The sequence below is a fragment of the Daphnia pulicaria genome, chromosome 9, assembly GCF_021234035.1.
Source record: "Daphnia pulicaria isolate SC F1-1A chromosome 9, SC_F0-13Bv2, whole genome shotgun sequence".
NCBI lineage: Eukaryota > Metazoa > Arthropoda > Branchiopoda > Diplostraca > Daphniidae > Daphnia > Daphnia pulicaria.
The window spans coordinates 3,416,054-3,434,653 of NC_060921.1; the positions used below are offsets into that span (position 1 = coordinate 3,416,054).

Consider the following 18,600-nt stretch of genomic DNA (forward strand, 5'->3'; position numbering starts at 1 on the left):
TTATTAATACTTAAAATATATTAATTTAAATGTTTTATGTGAATTTATGTTGCATTATCTTTTGGCTTTTTCTATTGTGCTGTAACTGTACATTGGTTGGAATTGGCGACCTTTTTCTCTTTCTGACTCAGATAGTCTCCAGTCTAAACGCGGAATTTGTAAGTGGTATCGTAAGTTGAACAAAAAGGAATATTTACTCTCTATTAACTCTGATTTTTTAAATTTTTCTTCTTTCAGCCTTTTGTCGCTGCTGCTCTATAAAAATAGATCGCCGCTTTTAAATGAATCGCAGATGCTCCTGTGTTTTCTAGCTTGGATTGCAGTCAGTCTCTTTGTTCTTGGTGATTCGCTGCTCGATTTACCTCGGTATCATCTCTACCCAGTCTCTACCGGTACGTATAATTATTGCAACCCAATTGGCTACGATTTTTGTGTAAAACGACTTGGGCTAATCCATATTTGTGTTTGGCAGTACTAGTACTAATAGTACGTAGTAGTCTAAAAAGGGACTTTTCCCTTGGATCTGAGAAATCGTTGCAACTTTGTATTGTATCACGGGTATCACGTCAGCACCATCGCACCATCCTGACCTTAATTGTTAGTTGTTGACATTCCATTCAGAGTTTCACAGCTATATAGTACATTATTTGTTGTTAATGGTAAATGAGATTGATTGAATCTGAAGTTTGCATGGACAGTAAAACGGACATTGTTAAAGGTCTAGTTGTTTAAATACGTAAAACATATTAGAAGTTTGTGCCCTATGTAATTTTCTATTGTATGAGTCATCTGTTTAAAAAAGTTCAGAAATATTTTTTGAGTCACTCGGATGGCAAATGCTCCCGCATTTGAACGTGTAGAAGATTTTATCGGTAACCCACAAATGCGGTTATAACCTATTTGAGTCTTTGATTTGTCCCCTTTCCCCTTAGACCCAGATAAAACTTCAGAACTTGACGCTGCACAGCATTCGCGCCACCAGAAAATGCATTGCCATATGGATGAGCAATAACATCACCATAAAATTCAGTTCACCAAAGTATAAGGTGGTAAATCGGTCTTGTTGGAACTCCCACTATTCGTTTGACGTGAAATAAGGAAGAAGCAAAATGCGCATAAGGGTGAACCAATGTTGTTGCAGTTGCTGCACCCTACAAACCGGTGCCAAACTAATTGGTTGTCTTCAATTGGTATAACAATCTTTCGATTTTCTGTCGTGTTTTTTTTTTAAAGAGAAATTCGCGTCTAATCTTGTGCCTGAAATTATCGTTTCCGTCTATTCACTAGGTATGTGGGATTGCACAAATTATTTTCGATGTGGTGATGATCTTGAGTGATAGGTTTGATTTATTTGCATATCATTTTATTGATTCAGAATGTGGTATGATTATTGTCATTGGTTTTCTCCAATTCGTTCGAATAGCAGTACACTTGTTACCTATTGCCTTACTGGTGGGATAATCGGTTTGGTCTTCATGATCTCAGTCACCATCCCAATTCTGATTGCAGCCTCGAAAAATAGCAGGCCGGGTCTACTTTTACCTTGGCTCATTTTCAACTTCGTAACAATAGTTCTAGGGATTGGCTTAGGACTATTCGCGTCCATTTTCTTAATGCAAAAACAAATTATTCAAGTCGAAGGTGGAAGCGTTTCCATTGCCGTCACTCTCCTCGGATCTGGTGACTATGTCGAGCGTTTAACATTGGAGCGGTATAAGTTTAATTCATTCTTTTTCTTTGTGAATTTATTTACAGCACTTCACATCTACTTCTGGCTGGTCATCTACAGCTACTATAAACAACTGAAAGAACAGCTACCGCCGACAACTGGACAAAATAAATATTCCCAATTGGATTCCAGTGACAAAGTTTAGTACAAAGTTGTATGCCCACTGCCTGTGTTTAATTCCAACTGTTTTGTAGTGGTTGTCATGTTTATATACCATGACGTTATAATCTTTTGGAAGTTCCAATACAAAAAAGTGAAGCATGGGCGTTTGTTACAAATTGCTGTAAAATATCCTATATCTAACCTTACGAACTGTGATAAGGAAAAGGATTTTCGTTCGTCTTTCACTTTGCGGCTAGCGTGTGACCGCATTGAGTCACTAGGTGCTTCCGTATGGAAAAATAAACAAACAAACAAACAAAAACAAAATTGTTGTTTTTTTTCTTTTGTTTTATGATGATTAAATGAATGCAAGTGATCAATGCCCCTGTTTTGTGGATTTGTGCCATAATATTTCTTCGTAAGAGTTTTTCGATGCAAGAGAATCTCTCTTACTTGGTATTTTTGTAAAATTCGTACGTAAAAATTCTGTAACGTGCAAAAGAATTCTTTATTAATTTTATTACGATTAACAATCCACAATTCGTTTAGGGCTACACCATATACAGTCAGTTGCAAAAGAGATTTTTGATAGGGTGATTCGAATATTCAAAGAAAGCTTTGTTGGCGCCTCCATTTGCCACCTGACGGTCAGTTTGAGAACTGCTCATCGGTTGTTTGGTAAAGTATCTCTCACGACTCACGTAGTCTGTATCTGTACTCTGTAGTCAGTAGTCACGTTCAGATCGTTGCCCGAGCTGTTATGCGCCTACTTAGCAATTAATTTTAAAGTTGTTATTTGTTATTACAAGCGTTGGCAATCAGCTAAAATAGACTTTAGTCGCTATTACATATTGCTTTGTTATAGCTCAGTCTAAAACCCAGTCATTGGAATTGTTTTTATTTAATGCGTGACGTGTGAAACTGAAAACGAGATCGAGGAACGAGTGACGAAAAAATGGCCGACGCTGAAGCAATTGTCCACGATACTGTTAACTTTATCGAAGAATTGCACAGTACAATAATCAATTATGCTATTTAAAAGATTTTAAAATAATTTATGTTGACTTGTTGCAGGTAGATACATGTTTCATGTTCTGCTTTTGATTTTTAAATACCTTGACGATGAAAGTTTAAATAATGCAGAACTTACATGCAAAGCTTGGAAAGAAGCCATTAGTGATTCACATCCCTCTAAACTCTGGAATATGCTATTTCAACAGAAGGTAATACAATCTTTCCAGCAATGTAAATAATGGTTTTACTTGTGTGACATCCAATTTTGATTTCAAAGATTGCTAGTTCCCCCGTTTTCAAAAGAATTCATTTCAATTTGGACCAAGATTCGAGCAATCAGTTGTGCAGGCGCAAACTATTAAGCAGAAATCAGTGTGCTATTAAGGTGATAGTTGCTATTTGCATTTCATGTGTACAAATTAAGTTTATCTTAAAATTGTTAAAATGGCAGGCTCTACAGAAAAATTGGCTGCTTGGAGATTTTGCAAGAGAATTTGCATCCCATTCTATAATTGATGATCAAGAAATAATTGGAAATGAAGCGTTTAATTGTTCGTTTTCAGTAATAAGTGACAAGTTCATTGCTTGGTACTCAAACTCAAAAGTAACACTCTGGAACAGACATACCTTGAAAGTTGAAGAGGTATTTTGTGTGTGTTGATTAAAGTGAGCATGTCGAATATGTGAGAGACTTTGAATATAAACAATTGTTTTAGGTACTTCATATTGATAATCAAAGGGATGGACTAGGAATATATTACTTTGTATGTACCTGCTTTTATGATGACGCTTTTATATACTCTCATGACCTACAGATAAGCATCAGAAATCTTACCACTAAAAAGGTAATGAAAGAAAATAATGGAAAATTAAATAACTTTACTTGTCATCATGTTTTTTTTAATGTGCTAGACCCAAGCTTATTCAGTACCTTGTATGGAAAACAACGTTTGGATAGATCGATTGTATGCTATGAACGGATTCCTGGTTGCAGCCATTTTCAAAGTAAGAAAACTATCAAAGACTTGAAGTGATTTACATAGCGTCTTTAATGATACAATAAGTAATAACGTAAATCTTCAATGATCTTATTCAAGAAAGAAACGTTGGACACGGATTTTTACATTTGGAAAATCACATCGCAAGCTGAAGTTGAATGGGAAAACTTAGAGATTATTCCTAACATGCAGTTGAAGAGCTACGAATTGTTTATAGACCATAGATACATGATTGTACTCTACTTATACCCAAAAAGTGAATGCGTCGTCCGGCACATGTCTGATTTCAGTATCAAGGAAAATATTTATATGATGTGTGATTTTACTCATGTTTCGCATGCCAATGGATTCGTTTTTTTAACTACTGGAAATGGCGAACTCTTGTAAAGTCCCCTTTTTTAAGTATTATTTAGTATCATAAGTAACTTTTCTTTTAACAGGGCGGTGAACCTTGATTCTGGTGTTCAAAAAGTTGTCGCAAGAAATCTAAAGGATTTGCCAACGGATCGCTTGAGTTTCAGGTATGACGAAATATTTTCCGCCTTATTAGGTCTACAATATCATTCTTAGTTTACAATATGGTCTGAGTATCACAACTCTTTTCTTTGTAGGCTTCATTCAGGCCATATTGTCATCGTAATCAAACAAGTTAGCTACACAAATGACTATATTATGAGGATAAAAGTTAAGATTTGGAATATTAAAGCAATTACTGATCCCGATTCCGACCTGACTCCCATCTCTCAGCCACAGTTCTCCATTGAAACATCCCTAGATGTAAGTCATTTGAAGTAAACTAAAATAGCCATAAAAGGATGCATTTCAGATTTCTCTGATTCTTTCTTAGCGAATTGTCTGCTGCTTTTAATCATTACGGTTTATTTGACGTGCTGTGTAATATGCTATTCTTAATTTCAGATTGGTACGGGTCCCATGCTTGCAGTCGAAGCTATCGAAGCTGATTTGTTTGGTTTATTGTTTATGACTTCACGGCGAACCCTTGACTGGACTCACCTCTTTTTCCAGAAATTAAATTTTTTACCAACCTGCAATTTCTGCAGACAGATAAAGAAGCGTTTGCTCCGTTGCGGTCAGTGCAAGTCTGCCAAATACTGCAGCAAAATTTGTCAAACAGCTGACTGGAATCACCACAAAGACTACTGTAAAAGATACGGTCGCTACAATTTCAATGGTCTTATCTAAAAGGAAATCACCTCCCCTTTTCGCCAAAATTTTGAAAATTCATTGCTGCCTTTAATCTAAGGCATTTCTAAATTCATTGACGTTTTTAGTGATAGAACTAACTATTGTAAATATATGATAAATTCTATTAATATAAATACAAATTTCGCAAATATTGCAACACCTAATTTAAAATTGACCAAATGTTGTTTATTTTCAGTAAAGGTGAAATCGAAAAAGTTCTTTCCCATGTATGGTCTTACGGCCATTGATGGGTTATTTAACGTCATATGCTATTGTAATTTTTAAATGAAACAAAATCCACAGACAGCCCTACGGATACTAACGCATGTAAGCTGACAATTTCTTTTTTCCATAATAGAAAATGGGCAATTACGGTCACATTGATTGTAGTTAGATGTCGCTAGCATCGCATTGTTTACCTGCACATGTCAAAACTTCGAAAGTTCTTGCTGCTTTGATCACGCCGAAAGGGTCACAAAAAAAGTTTCGTCGCAGCGCCATCTAGCGGTCAAATCCAGAACTACAAGCAAAATTCCCTTTTCTTTCCCCAAAACGCGAAATTTTCTTTTCTTATTAGTCATAGCACAGACTAAGATTATAAAGACGACTATCTCCTATACAGCCAGTGAGGATCATGCTCGTGGCTCCCGCTGCGGCGCTGCGATCGACTTGGAGGAGACTTTTCTGTGAATTTTCCTTTATCCCTACTGATTGGAGTCTTCACACACCTTAATTTTAAAAAATTACTATTTGTGCTACATTTTTACTTTTCCCTGTGTAATTTTGTTTGTGATTTCTTGATTATGTAATAAAAATGTCAAATAGATTGGTTTATTTGTTGGTGCCTTAAAAAATTGGTTTTTTAGACACCCTTTCTCGCTTATTTTGTGACGATTTATAATGAATCGTGAAACGCTGGACTAATAGACTATTCATTTGGCGCCTAAATTGTCCTTCTTTCCCAACGGCACAAGAATCCATCGTTTCACGATTCATTATAAATCGTCACAAAATAAGCGAGAAAGGGTGTCTAAAAAACCAATTTTTTAAGGCACCAACAAATAAACCAATCTATTTGACATTTTTATTACATAATCAAGAAATCACAAACAAAATTACACAGGGAAAAGTAAAAATGTAGCACAAATAGTAATTTTTTAAAATTAAGGTGTGTGAAGACTCCAATCAGTAGGGATAAAGGAAAATTCACAGAAAAGTCTCCTCCAAGTCGATCGCAGCGCCGCAGCGGGAGCCACGAGCATGATCCAGACGGTTCCTCTCAGCCCTATAGGGACGATCGTGGTCTTTTCCTCTTAGTCTGTGGTCATAGTCTGCTAAAAGGAGTAAAAAAAAGAGTCCAATAAAATGTCTGCCATTGCCAACCTGGCCAACCTACGTGTTTTCCGTAATTTTCAGCAGTTTGTGTCAATTAGACCCATTTCTAATTATCCCACACCATTTCCCAAAAATGAAGAAATTCAAAAAGTGGATGGTAACTTTCATCTTTTCAAACTGGCGGTTAGTATCATTAGATTATTTACTCGTGAATGGCATGTGACACTGTAGCCGGCTTTCTGTTAAAATTTATTAGGAGATGACGAATTCCGTTCGCTGGATGTGAGTTCCAACAAGTCGTTGAATACTGTTTGAGATCATACGGACGTAATTAGTATACAAGAGAGCAGCAGTTCATCCTCCAATTTCCAACAAAATGCCAACTGATTAAGAATGGCCCTTGGTTTGGCCAGTTGCCAGATCTTTCCATCCAGGTAGTGTCCTGCTGCCCTTGCATTAGGAATGGCTTGTTCCAGTGGCAACACCACCCGGTAAATTTGCCAATGCAGAGTTGATGAAGATCCCCAACTTTCTTCACTTGACACCACCCGCTATTGAGCCAAGCATGCCAAGCATCGAAAAGTGAGAACCCTTCAGTATAATAGATATATTCATAAAGCTTTACACATTATTTGTTTATAGAGATCTGCACAGAGTGGCCGAAAGAGTTGGATACCAACGAAAAGATTGAAAATCATTTATCTATCACAATCACAACTAGTGATTACCTCCATTCTTCCCCCTCATTGAGGGATGCCCTATCAAGAATAGTAACACTCCATGTCTGAAAAGAAGAAAACAAATAGCATTTCATTTCCTGTTATAAGTAACTCTTTTCTTCCTTCATGTAGGTGAAATTGAGCTCTTTGAAATCGGACAATCACGCCAACGATAAACTGCTTCGACTATTGAAAGAGCGTTACAACCTAGAAACTGACGTGCTGACGATCGTCTCTGAGCGGTGTCCTTTGAGAATGCAGAACGTCAATTACGCCATGTATCTGCTGAATGTTTTCGTCAGCGAGTCTTGGCACTTGGGTACGTCGTAATGTTTTGTTAAGCAAACAACAATTGCGTGCTGGTAGGAGTCTAGTAATCGACACTTCCTCTTTTGTCTCTGTTGTTTGCCGTACAGAAAACTGAGCCGTGGGAGGATGATAAATGCGAAGCAGACATGGAAAAATACGTGTGGGAAGGGAGCCAGTCATAACTCGTAACGACCAGTGGAGCAGCTGCTCCAATGAATGCCGGACAAAGAGAAAGCCCAAGACATGCCGGAGGTCATCGAACAGTACGCAGCCTATGCTGGTGAATACCACATCACACTAACAGCCTTGTCTTTTCAGACAGCATTTCCATGATGGTGAAGATTAATTCATTTCATTTCGGTTACAGGTTTATCGTGTATGTTCGCGTAGTTGCTGTCCGCTGTGGTACGTTGTTGCAGCCTATGCTGGTGAAACATCTTTCTACATCAAGTTCAATTGGCCGTTCCTTAATGCTGGTGTCGTGTTACCGAAGTTGTATTATTATTTTACTAAATTGGCATTGTGTCAATGTAGTATACCGTTAATATGTTAAGAAGGAACAAAAAAAGAAATATGGGGATGTTTATGTCAAACAAATAATAATAAACATGTTTTCGGGATTGGGAAAGGAAAGAGGAGGATATTAGAGGGGGGATATTTCAAGTTTGGTTAAAAAACAGTTAATTTAAAACACTACAAACATATCCCTACCAATTAATCTCCAATCCCCACAAACTTATACCTTCCAATTCATCAGACCCCACAAACATTACACCTACCAACCCTCAAATTTATACCCTAAACCACATAAACCAATGTCAAACCCTATGTCTGTAATAAATAAAAAATTAAATACATCAAACTAGTTTTTATTATTTTTTTGAAACGTACAAAAAATTCAATAAAAAGAGTGTCCGGTTCAAGACGTTTTTCTTCTGTACGAGTTTAAACGCAACCCGCCACCACCGCTGCGGCAATGAGACAAAAAGCGATATTTAGTTTTACGGAAATCTGCGTCAGTCAAGTTACAAATTTTTCAAACTCAATAACTTCTGTCGAATTTTGCATCTAGTCTTGCAAATAGCGATCCAATGTGTTTGGTAGTTAAGAAGATGGTTGTTTAAAAAACAAACAATGGTGAGTGGCCCAACAGCTGGACGTCCAGGCCCACGTAGAAAGTGGGCCTGAAAGCCGCGGCCTGAACGTCCATGACCCAGTTTTTTTGGCTACTCAGAACACCCCATTCTTTGTTTTATAAACAACCATTTTCTTAACTACCAAACACATAGAATCGCGATTTGCACTAATAGACTAGATGCAAAATTCTACGCGAGTTGTTGAATTAGCAAAATTTTTAACTTGACTGATGCAGATTTCAGCAAAAAATAAAACGTGGCTTTTTGTTTCATTGGGTAGTGGGTTGCTTTGTTTAACTCGCACATGCAATTGTAGGTTTTGTCTACGGCCCCCAGAGATAGTATCTGGACCGAGAAGAAGAGAGAAGTACGAGGCAAGTTTTACTGGGGAGATGGATGTAGTCATACTAAGCTTCCGGGTTAGACTCATGAGCCTCCAAAAGTTTTCATCGGATCATGCGCCTTCCAAGTCCCCGTTCGACCAGAGCCCTCCCCTCCTCCTGGTTTCACAGCGGGTGAGTGACCACCGGCGGGCGTTGGTTAGTTAGGGAAACGGGGCCACAGAAAAGAAGGGAGCCCAGATATGCACTTATAATTTAATCCAACGATTAAACAATTTATCAGTCTTGGATTGCAGCATTCTCTCGTCGGTTTTCACCAGTGGATGAAGTCCATGACAGGTAGCGAAGGATTACCCTGTTAGCAGAATGAACATTTATTTGAATGGCAATTAATATTCAAACAAGATTGTAGCGACAGAATAAGCAATACCTCAAATAAAGATGGCCCACTTAAGAAAGTAAAAAGGGAGATTCAAGGGTAGCAGCCAACAGGTTAGTAAACAGGGACCTTGTTGACTTTCTTGAAAGGACATGACTTCTCATAAAGTCTGCCATGCAAATTTACAAAGCTGGAGTTTAGAACCTGCAAATAAAAAAAGAAAAATAAGTCAGCTTGTTTATCATTTGTGTCATCAATAAGTTTGATGTCTATGAACTAAATGAATAAACAATTATCAGTAAACACTCAAAAGCGTCTCTAAAACATTAGATAGATGTAAGTGGAGATTAATACTTTAAATACATGTTAGACTGCAATGGAAAAAGTTCAGTGACATGATAAGTGAACTTACACATGAAACCACAGATCAGTTATCCAATCTTCTCTCGAGAAGATGAAATGAGAGATTGGTCTATGCTGGGGTTGGTGATCTAGCAAGTCCAATACAATTATGACTCCTAATAAAAGACGAGAAGAATATATGTTTCAGCAATACATGAAATGGATAGAGCTTGTGTTGGTTATTACCTGTATCATTTCGATGGCACATTCAGTAGAATACAATGATTTTGAACATAATAGTTGACAGTAGGCTGTACGACGGCCACGACCCTTTCACGTTTCCTCCTGTAAGGCTATAAGTTGATGAGAAACATTAAGGTTATCCAACATATACACGGAATAGAACACATCACCGACAAGTTAGAGACGAAATCACTCGAATTTACCTATGAATGCATTGGTAATTGTCGAAGAAAGGATAGCTTAACTTTTGACAGCAAACTGCCATTCCATAACACAATGAACACGCCATCTATTTGACACGTCTCAAAACTCAGTATGTGAAGGACTAGTCTTAAGATACTCACAAAACTTTAAAAAAGCATTTTTGTTAGCTAAAATCTAGCATTCAATCCTTAGAATTGTACAGAGAACAAAGTTCACTTGCTACTTTCATGCAAATTTTCCGGAAGTATACCGGAAGTAAGCGATAGCGCCTTAACCATTGAGCTGCCGACAAAATAAACCAAATATTCGTGATCTCCATGAAATTTGGGGTTGATTGGGTGTGATTTCAACGAAATCCAAAATTTGGCCAAAATCGAGAATTTTCCTGAACAATAGTTCAGGAAAATTCTTGAAACCGGAAGTACGTGTACGTAAAAAAAACAACATGAACTTTACCACAAATTTGACGAGGATCACGAATATGTGGTTGTTTTGTGCTTCAGATGAATATTTACTTAACTACTGACAGAAATGAGAAAACCGGAAGTAGAAAAAAAGCACATTATTATTAAAAACTAACAAGTGAGCTTTGTTGCTGAAACAGAAACTGACAGCCATCACCCAAAATTTCCTTGTTGTAGCAACGAGAAATTTCTTGAGAGGTGTGCAAAGTTAACGAAACTAAACTGAGCGGAAAATGATCAAAGGCTTTGCCGTCTAGCGCCAGGAAAAAGAAACGTTTACATGAAAACAATGTCCGCTCTAGCTCGTTTACACTTAATTGAAAAAACTAAAAATTAAAGGCAAGTAACTTTGATACTCACGTAATATTTTCTCCAAGTTACATGGTGACTTGCGACTTTTTTTTTGGGTTGAGTTAACACTTAGCACTCACTTAAACTGTGTGAAGTTTTAAATACGCGGAAGTAGTCGGCATGACCCACTAATTGGGTTTGGCAATACTTAATCTGCTAAAACATTTTAAAATATTCACCTTAACAGTTAACACTGCATCGAAACGTGAAAGACAAACGGCACAGAAGACCAATAAGCACAGTTAGCAATATAGGGAATAGCAGCCATTGTTGTTTAACTGCTGTTGTTGTTAAACTGCACTGGCACCTAGTGGGGGATTTCTGGACCTTTCTTTCCTCCAATCCGAAGTTAAGTGTTAAAAAAATCGGTTTGAAAATATTGTGCTTATAGTCTGAATGTGAGTTGCATCGGTCCGTACACACAATGTGCTCCTAATCACGTTCGCCGCTTACCTTCTCCATAATCATTTCGCAGAAATCGTCTCAAACAGCAGTCACCTATTTATCATGTTGGTATAAGTATACTATAAAATTTCTTAGTTAAATTAAGTCAGCTTGAACAAAAGAAAACTTGAGTGATTTTACTAACTGTGTGATATTAAGAAACTTGTATTTTCGCGTCAATTACGAAATTAGTTGTGTTGAATTTCAGGATTATCTTTAATTACAAAGCGAATTTAATTCAAAAGCGAATTGGTCTACATTGGTTTGTAGCTTTGATGAATTTGTAAGAAGGTCCGCAGCTAGCTGGCCCACGGTTGCTACCGCATTGTCCAGTAGCTCGCAAGAAATCATTTGGTCGGCAACCGAAAGCAGGACTGACAGGCTTACTAACGTCACGTATGGGTCTACTAGGACTGAAGAAGATATTATTACATAAATTTAAATTATCAAGTGTCCTTAAAAGTTTGCTAAAATGCGTGCATAAATAACTTACACCAAAGGATTTGCACACTTGAAATTATTTCCGTTTCGACCGCCAGGTTGACAGGGATTTAGGAGAGATGTTGGAATTCTACTTGTCTGTTGGAATATCCCAAAAGTATTGATACCTTGTCTTCGTTTTCTTGATAACCGTTGAGCACATAAAAACGTATTACTTTTGTTATTCTTTGTTTTTATGGGTTCGTTTGCGGCCCGATCAAAGACATCATCTAAAATTGCATTCTCTTCCGGAGAAGAAAAGTAAGGCGTTCTAGGGTCATCCATGTCAACACACTCTCCCTGACAGTGAAAGATGTTGTAACCAAAAAGTTCAGAAGGTGAGCAAGGTCCACGAGTGCCTAACCCATAGCAGTATCCATATTCATCGCCGTTGTCATCGTTACTTATTCTTGATTGTTTAACTGGGACCAATTGCAGGAGGCAGTCCTGATATCTATCAACAAGTTGACAAGTGTTGGGGAAACACTCTAATTTACCAGATGAACTAACGGATACAACCTGATTGGTTGGACACGGCCCTTAAAAAAAATGATAAAAGAAAATTAATTAACAAATAATTTGGGAAAATTGGCGTTTACTGTACCTTGGGTAAATAAAGGAACGCAATCGTCTTCTTCCGATGGGAATGGATATTGCCCAATAGGACAATCACAAATTGGATCTCCGTAAGCCGAGTAATAAAGACGCCTACCTCCACGACACTCTTTAGTATCGTAAATATCGTGACAAAGACCATCTCGACCGACGAACACTTTTTCTCTGCCACAAAGGCGAGGAGTGCATATTCCCTAAAAGTTTCACAAAAATCACGTTAGATAAAATACAAATACACTATTAATTCTAAAAAGAATTAAAATCCCACCTCGTAAGTATACGGGTCGACCGTAATCCAAAATAACACATTCTCACAAGGTCCTTTCTTCAGAAGTGAATAACAGTATCCATCGCCCTTAAATCGGACAGAATAGTCTCCACAGCCATCATCAGGATAAGAAGAATTAGACGGTTTTCCATTTTGTGGAACTTTTGCACCACTAAGCGGAGGATAATTCTCACACGAATTGTCGGCCGTACTGGAGACATCACTAGAATAGGTTGGCGCGTTGTTTGCCAATACCAGTGGGACAGCAGCTGCAAATATTATAGCTGAAGCAAACATTTCCTTAAATGCTTCGTGTTCTTTTAACAATAACGGGTTTGTCAGGGGCTTTCCCTAGACTCTTTGTTATGGCGAAACAAACTCTGTCTCTGTTTAATTAACTGCAATCTTTCTATGAAAAAAATAAATAAATAAATAAAAAAAAAAAAAAAAATACATTACATTGCGTCGAAATAATTTAGCCTTAGAAATATTATAACTTAAACTGTTTGTTTTTTTTAATTAGAATAATTTTTTATACCGTGCTTGATGAGTGAAGAGTAACAAACCACTGTTACGTCAAAATGTCTGTACAAAATATCTGTTAAAAATTCGAATAAAATACAAACAAAATGTAAAATAGTAAAAAATTAAAAAATAAATAAAATAATCAAACTACAAAATAAAATACAAAAAATAAAATAACAATACAAAATACGGCAGCCAAAAATACCTGTACAAAATACTTGTTACGTCAAAATATCCGGTTGGAATTCGTTCTTCAGTTGAACACTCGATGGACCCGTCCACAGCCAAAGGAGGTTTATATAGACTAGCCAGTCCACTCTTGCTCCCACATCGTTTTTCGTTCTCTCATGAAAGAGATGTTGGTTGGTTGTCACCCTTCAACGGAAAAAGAAAAAAACCTTAGTACAGTTCTACATTCGAAAAAGAGAAAGGCAAACACCATAAGCGTGTTGCGTAAACTGGTGTAAACCATCCGCGACAGGTTGGCAATGGTAATTAAACAGGTAAAACAAAAAAACGACAAATCAGTGTACGGGATCACCTTGAAATAAGCATTAATCGGAAGAAAGACATCAATCTCGTACCAGAAAAGGGTATAAATATTATTATTAATAAGGTCATGAGACGAAAGGCCAACACCCACTCCTACTTGGCAGTCACACCCAAATTTGTTGGGCGTTTCAACTTCCGATTGGCTGACCTTCCTTGTACACCTTCTTCTCACTTCAAGATCGTAGCTTCAAGATCTTCGTTTCAAAGATCGTCGCACGCTAGGACCTCCGCCGATGGATATAAGGCATTTGATTTGATTTTGACTGTCTAACCATGCTTGATGGTCCCCGCACCGCCGACCTTCTTGTACAGCACCCAAAGACGAGGAAGTCTTGCGTATTACTGCATTGTAAACAAGCTCGAGTTTAGTGCAAATATTTTCTAATCGTATTTGTTCCTTCTATGGTAGCTATTTACTGTTACCTTGGCACATTTTACTGAACAGTTCAGGGAAATTTAAAAAAAAAATTTTTTCGATAAATCAATTGGAATAATTGTTTTAATTAACAAGAATTTGAGGCCACTACCGCATAATTGTTGCATAACGTAACGAGAGAGGGGAAATAAACAACGAGCTGTTAACACCCGGGAATAGAACGTCGAAAGAGTTTTTAGTTTACCTTTTTTTTAAAGAAAGTGAAGCGCAGTTCTTCGTTGAAAAGGGGGGAAAAAAGAGAAGAGCCAGATAATTGAAAACAAATGGGAAAAAAATGCGCAATAAAAGAGCGAACTTTGTAAGTCTAGATCTATGGACAGCTTCTGTATGCGAGAAATGTAAATGTACGGAGGAAATCCAAAATGCTGATTCCGCATGACTAGCCACAACGACAACTGGCGTAGTCTCTTATTTATGTCAAAGAGGCTAGTTACTCTGGTATTTCTGCTTCAAATTTTAAGAAATTTTGTCTGATCATTCAAATGGTCAACTAAACGAGTGAAAGGTGTTGACAGTTGAGTAGAAGGGTAGTAAAGGAATCGGAATGAACAGAGATCAACTAGGATAGTAAAAAAAAGGGATATTAAATCTTACGGTATACAAGTTGGAAGCGCTATTATAAAAAAAAAATATCAGGACTGTCGAAATATAGCTATGTAAGATAACTGAGAAGTGGTATTGATAACCACCATATGTACATGCTGCTGCAGCATGGCCACCGGAGCGAGTTCAAATCTTATACAGGGGAAGTTGACCAAAAAATATTGTGCTCCGAACGAGAAAAAGGCCATTCACTCCGCATCTTAAAATTGGGTTGTATAATTAGCACAGATGCGAGTGGCGTTAAAATTCTATGATAAAAGTAAGTACAAAGGGTAGTTGCAGCACTAACCTGATTAACATTTTGTTTTGTTTCTAATTTCAGTTTAGGAAATGTGAGTGTGAATCTGAATGATTACGCACTTTGCTTGTGATTAGTGGCTTGGCATCACGAGGGAAGACGTGTTATGGCAGAAATGAGAACAGACCGAGCCTCAGCCAAACTTCGGTTTTTCTTCTGTAATTCTAAAAATATAAATTCAAATAAGAGAAACAAGCACGTAATTTTAAATTGTGACATACCAAACAAATCGGCAAGGATGGGTTCTTGTATAACCGGGGCGGAAGCGACGATGGCTGCCAAATTATCGATTTTCGCTGAAGGACCACCAAAGAATTACCCAATTCCAAAAAAGGATTTTTGAAAACAAATTCGGGGATGACGTCAAGTGGAAAATCTTCTGCAATAGCACTGCCTGCTGATCACGTGTCACGATAAAACGATCAACTTCTTCAGTGAACACGTGAGCGTATGACGCGTAAGGCAAGAAAAAGTAATACCGTACTATTTAAAGATCTTCGTAGTCCTTTGCTGCGGCGGGGACGATCTTGTAGTGGCGGCGGCGATCCTCCTTGGTCCTGGGTCCCATCTAGAGTACATGAAAAAAATATGGTTAGACACTTAGAAGAAAAAATATATACCTAAGATCCATTGGCGAAGATCCTAGCGTGCGGCGATCTTGAAGCGGCTCCGGTGGTGGTGGCGGCGGCGGTGGCGGCTGCGATCCTCTCCTCTAAAGAAAATCCAAAAACATTAATAAAAGAAGTTGAAGGCATTCAGAATCAAATAAAATGTACCTCCGACCCGTGGGCCAGGGTCCTATCTTGTAGTGGCGGCGGCGATCCTCTCCGGTCCATGATCCTAATTACATCAATAACAAATGATGGATAAACTTTATAGTTCTTTAAACCACAATCAATTAAGCGAAAATAGAAAATATACAGCTAAAACATTCAATTTAGATTCCAATTTCCTGAAAGAAAAAGGGTTATTAGTTGACACGTTAGGGTTTGGGATTGCTAAAGACGAATTTTCTACACCACAGAGGCACCAAAGTAAGTTGGCAAGTAACCCTATCGTGAACTTAAACCTAAACTTAGCTTAACCTACAATAGCCTTAGCTTAGCTTAACGGCTTAACCTACAATATCCTTAACTTATGCTTAACTTTAACCTCATCTAGATTGGCTTACTCTAATTAAGTAGCTACTGGTGTGGACAACAAAGAAGGTGAATCAATCTACGAACACAAGATTATTACAGTGCAGATGCAATTGTGCTGATATAGTGATGAGATAGTAAAACGAAATCTACGACCATCAACGACACAAAACACTACAAAGAAACCACGACAAATTGTGTAGGCAATGCATAAAACGAAATTAATCCAAGTGCAAAGGCGTGAAGATGCAAAACTACTGCAGCAAACTAGAGACAAGTGCACACCGTGCGAATACGTGGACTACTGAGCATTTTTGGGCCCCTAGAATGCCCACCGGCACGTCGATTCCCCGCAGCAACAACGCTGGAGGTATTTTTAAGTATTCGAGGTCAGATGAAAATAGAGCAAATTGAATAAGGGAGGAGTATCCTTTATTGACCCAATTTGAACTCACCATCGTTTGGTAGCGAACAGCCTTTGTCTCTCTCCCCCTTTAATCCTTGTGAAGACGGTGGCTTGACAACATCATCTCACAATTATGCAAGTAAACTCATGTAAGTAAGTGGAAGTGATAATTTCAAATGTTGCTTCATGTTTGCGGAGAAGGGGGGGATCTAATTCCAAAATCATGTCAATCATTCAATCATCATCATTATTATCACCTTGTTAGGTTATTTGGAGATAGCGTGGATAATGCACCAGGCTTATTCCTTATCACAAAAGATAACGATAGTTTTTTTATTAGCTTGAAAATTTACACAAATACAATTACCTAGAATACGGTTCACTAGACATTTTCCAACAATATGATTTGTTTTCTCTTTGTTTGATGTTTTCTCTTGGAGGTTTGCCCTATGTGGCTAATTCAGCTTGACCTGTCCCAGGGTTATCGTCCCCCAACGTTGCGGCTGAAAAAGTCCTGTGAAAGATCCGGTTGACATGTAACTGAACAGCCATGTCGATTCACTGGGATGTTCTTCTTAGAGAGTCAGCAATCGGAAAAGAGGGCAGGACGAGACTGCTTCACCATCCTTGTTTGGGTAACGTTCAGGATCAGCTAACCTCCTGTTTTTTATCTTCGACAATTTTGACAGGGTTCTCCCAGCCCTAACTACATGGTAAAACATAAAAATTTCATTAAAAAACGAGACTCTATTGTACTGCTATGTATTACTTTCGATATGTTCAACTCCCTTCATTTAGGTATGTTGTACGCACGTTGCTGCCTCGCAACTTGACGAGCCCAAATGATGAACCGTAAGTCAAGTGAAGATCTCTTATTTGGCTCATCCGGCATACACTACTGGTCGGATTTTCCGCCTGTCGCGATATAACAGTACACTTAAGATTTTTAAGAAAATGAAAACAAGTTAAAATTCTTCATACCATGAGTTTTCGTGCAAAGTATCCAACTCTTCCTATACATAATTGGTATTCACAAATGCCGCCACGAATGAAAGGGTGAACAACGTTCGCATCTGAATTTAGAGAAGACAGAATGACATTTTGGTCCTTTCGATTACGTATCTTTCCTGCCTTGGATTACCGATCCTTCTACATGAATTCAGCGGAGTTTTGGACCCCCAAATGGTGGGAGTGAGTTGCTCCTGGACAAACTGTGTGAGTTATTACGCCGAGTCATCCGAGAGAACCGACATCTTCTTCAGCCAAATGAATGAGTCGGTCCACGATCTAAACTCTGCAACATGTCATCGAATTCCATGTCTGTCCGTTTCGAAATTAGCAGCAAAATTGAATGAGAGAATAAAAATTAAAAAGAGAATATGAAGTTCCGACTCGGTAGTATTTGAACTCACCTATTTCCATGGAATAATCACAATAAGAAGTTTCCTGTTGCGACTCAATTTGTTCAGCCAGATTAACTGGGGTCTGGGGGCGAACTAGGACCAATCTACTAAAGACTCAATCTCCTGTAAAACACAACAATGTTAAATAAATTTAAACAACAAAAAGTTCGATTAGAATTTTACCCTGTAGGATATCTTTGTTCCTTCCGGCAACTAATCGCGGGGACGTTGAGACTCCGATGCAACCCAGTCGACCAAAGAAATAATTGGCGTATAGGCGACACTAAACTGGCAAGTAATTTCGCGATCCGAGGACCACTCGTCGGCAGCTGCTGTTGATTTGGAGATAATTTTAAAGATAGGGCCGCTGATGCTGATCCCTGTCGCCACTCCTGCTTCACTTTCATTGGCAAGGGCATCAGATTGATGCACGACTTGAATATGGGCGGTTAATCGACGAAATTTAGCATCGTCCACCTTTGATTTCCATTATTTCTCTACTGTAATTGCAAAAGCAGTGATTCTCCATCTAATTTATGATTTGGAAACCATACTTGGG

General features: G+C 38.1%; 4 protein-coding genes and 1 pseudogene across 6 annotated transcripts in view; 3 read left to right on the plus strand and 2 right to left on the minus strand.

The window, feature by feature from the left end:
• The window catches only part of LOC124313083 (dipeptidase 1-like), a 1,013,891-nt gene that overhangs the window by 88,680 nt on the left and 906,611 nt on the right, over positions 1-18,600 (minus strand). The gene's annotated exons all lie outside the window — the stretch shown is intronic.
• Positions 240-1,993, plus strand: LOC124313426. 2 transcript variants are annotated; one of them, XM_046778349.1, is made up of 5 exons: positions 240-392; positions 933-1,190; positions 1,288-1,340; positions 1,427-1,680; positions 1,756-1,993. In XM_046778349.1, exons 2-5 carry the CDS (start codon positions 1,110-1,112, stop codon positions 1,872-1,874), a joined length of 507 nt encoding a protein of 168 aa, XP_046634305.1. In that variant the 5' UTR covers positions 240-392; positions 933-1,109; the 3' UTR covers positions 1,875-1,993. The 2 variants fall into 2 exon arrangements, with proteins under 2 accessions (XP_046634305.1, XP_046634304.1); XM_046778348.1 differs by having other exon boundaries at positions 242-392; positions 1,424-1,680.
• LOC124313023 lies at positions 2,540-5,213 on the plus strand. Of its 2 annotated transcripts, XM_046777688.1 has the most exons (10): positions 2,540-2,844; positions 2,906-3,054; positions 3,123-3,230; positions 3,297-3,488; positions 3,562-3,690; positions 3,758-3,850; positions 3,943-4,226; positions 4,284-4,364; positions 4,455-4,620; positions 4,762-5,213. In XM_046777688.1, exons 1-10 carry the CDS (start codon positions 2,787-2,789, stop codon positions 5,044-5,046), a joined length of 1,545 nt encoding a protein of 514 aa, XP_046633644.1. In that variant the 5' UTR covers positions 2,540-2,786; the 3' UTR covers positions 5,047-5,213. The 2 variants fall into 2 exon arrangements, with proteins under 2 accessions (XP_046633644.1, XP_046633645.1); XM_046777689.1 differs by lacking the exon at positions 4,455-4,620 and having other exon boundaries at positions 4,762-4,971.
• Positions 6,392-8,288, plus strand: LOC124313299 (annotated as a pseudogene).
• On the minus strand, positions 11,506-15,493 carry LOC124313260. The gene is made up of 11 exons (XM_046778090.1): positions 15,315-15,493; positions 15,085-15,257; positions 13,789-14,098; positions 13,644-13,662; positions 13,410-13,579; positions 13,218-13,277; positions 12,680-13,088; positions 12,401-12,605; positions 11,973-12,335; positions 11,810-11,895; positions 11,506-11,729 (listed from the first exon to the last, which is right to left on the minus strand). Exons 7-10 carry the CDS (start codon positions 12,974-12,976, stop codon positions 11,888-11,890), a joined length of 873 nt encoding a protein of 290 aa, XP_046634046.1. The 5' UTR covers positions 12,977-13,088; positions 13,218-13,277; positions 13,410-13,579; positions 13,644-13,662; positions 13,789-14,098; positions 15,085-15,257; positions 15,315-15,493; the 3' UTR covers positions 11,506-11,729; positions 11,810-11,887.

Excerpts from the sequence above, each read along its gene's own strand:
- LOC124313426 (XM_046778348.1), top strand. The coding sequence starts at position 1,110 with ATGCGCATAAGGGTGAACCAATGTTGTTGCAGTTGCTGCACCCTACAA. Across the intron at positions 1,341-1,423 it reads GTGATGATCTTGAGTGATAG|CAGTACACTTGTTACCTATT; the intron begins GTTTGATTTATT and ends TCGTTCGAATAG. Across the intron at positions 1,681-1,755 it reads CGTCACTCTCCTCGGATCTG|CACTTCACATCTACTTCTGG; the intron begins GTGACTATGTCG and ends ATTTATTTACAG.
- LOC124313023 (XM_046777688.1), top strand. The coding sequence starts at position 2,787 with ATGGCCGACGCTGAAGCAATTGTCCACGATACTGTTAACTTTATCGAA. Across the intron at positions 3,691-3,757 it reads GAAATCTTACCACTAAAAAG|ACCCAAGCTTATTCAGTACC; the intron begins GTAATGAAAGAA and ends TTAATGTGCTAG. Across the intron at positions 3,851-3,942 it reads TGGTTGCAGCCATTTTCAAA|AAAGAAACGTTGGACACGGA; the intron begins GTAAGAAAACTA and ends ATCTTATTCAAG.
- LOC124313260 (XM_046778090.1), bottom strand. The coding sequence starts at position 12,976 with ATGTTTGCTTCAGCTATAATATTTGCAGCTGCTGTCCCACTGGTATTG. Across the intron at positions 12,606-12,679 it reads TCGACCCGTATACTTACGAG|GGAATATGCACTCCTCGCCT; the intron begins GTGGGATTTTAA and ends TGAAACTTTTAG. Across the intron at positions 12,336-12,400 it reads CGTTCCTTTATTTACCCAAG|GGCCGTGTCCAACCAATCAG; the intron begins GTACAGTAAACG and ends ATTTTTTTTAAG.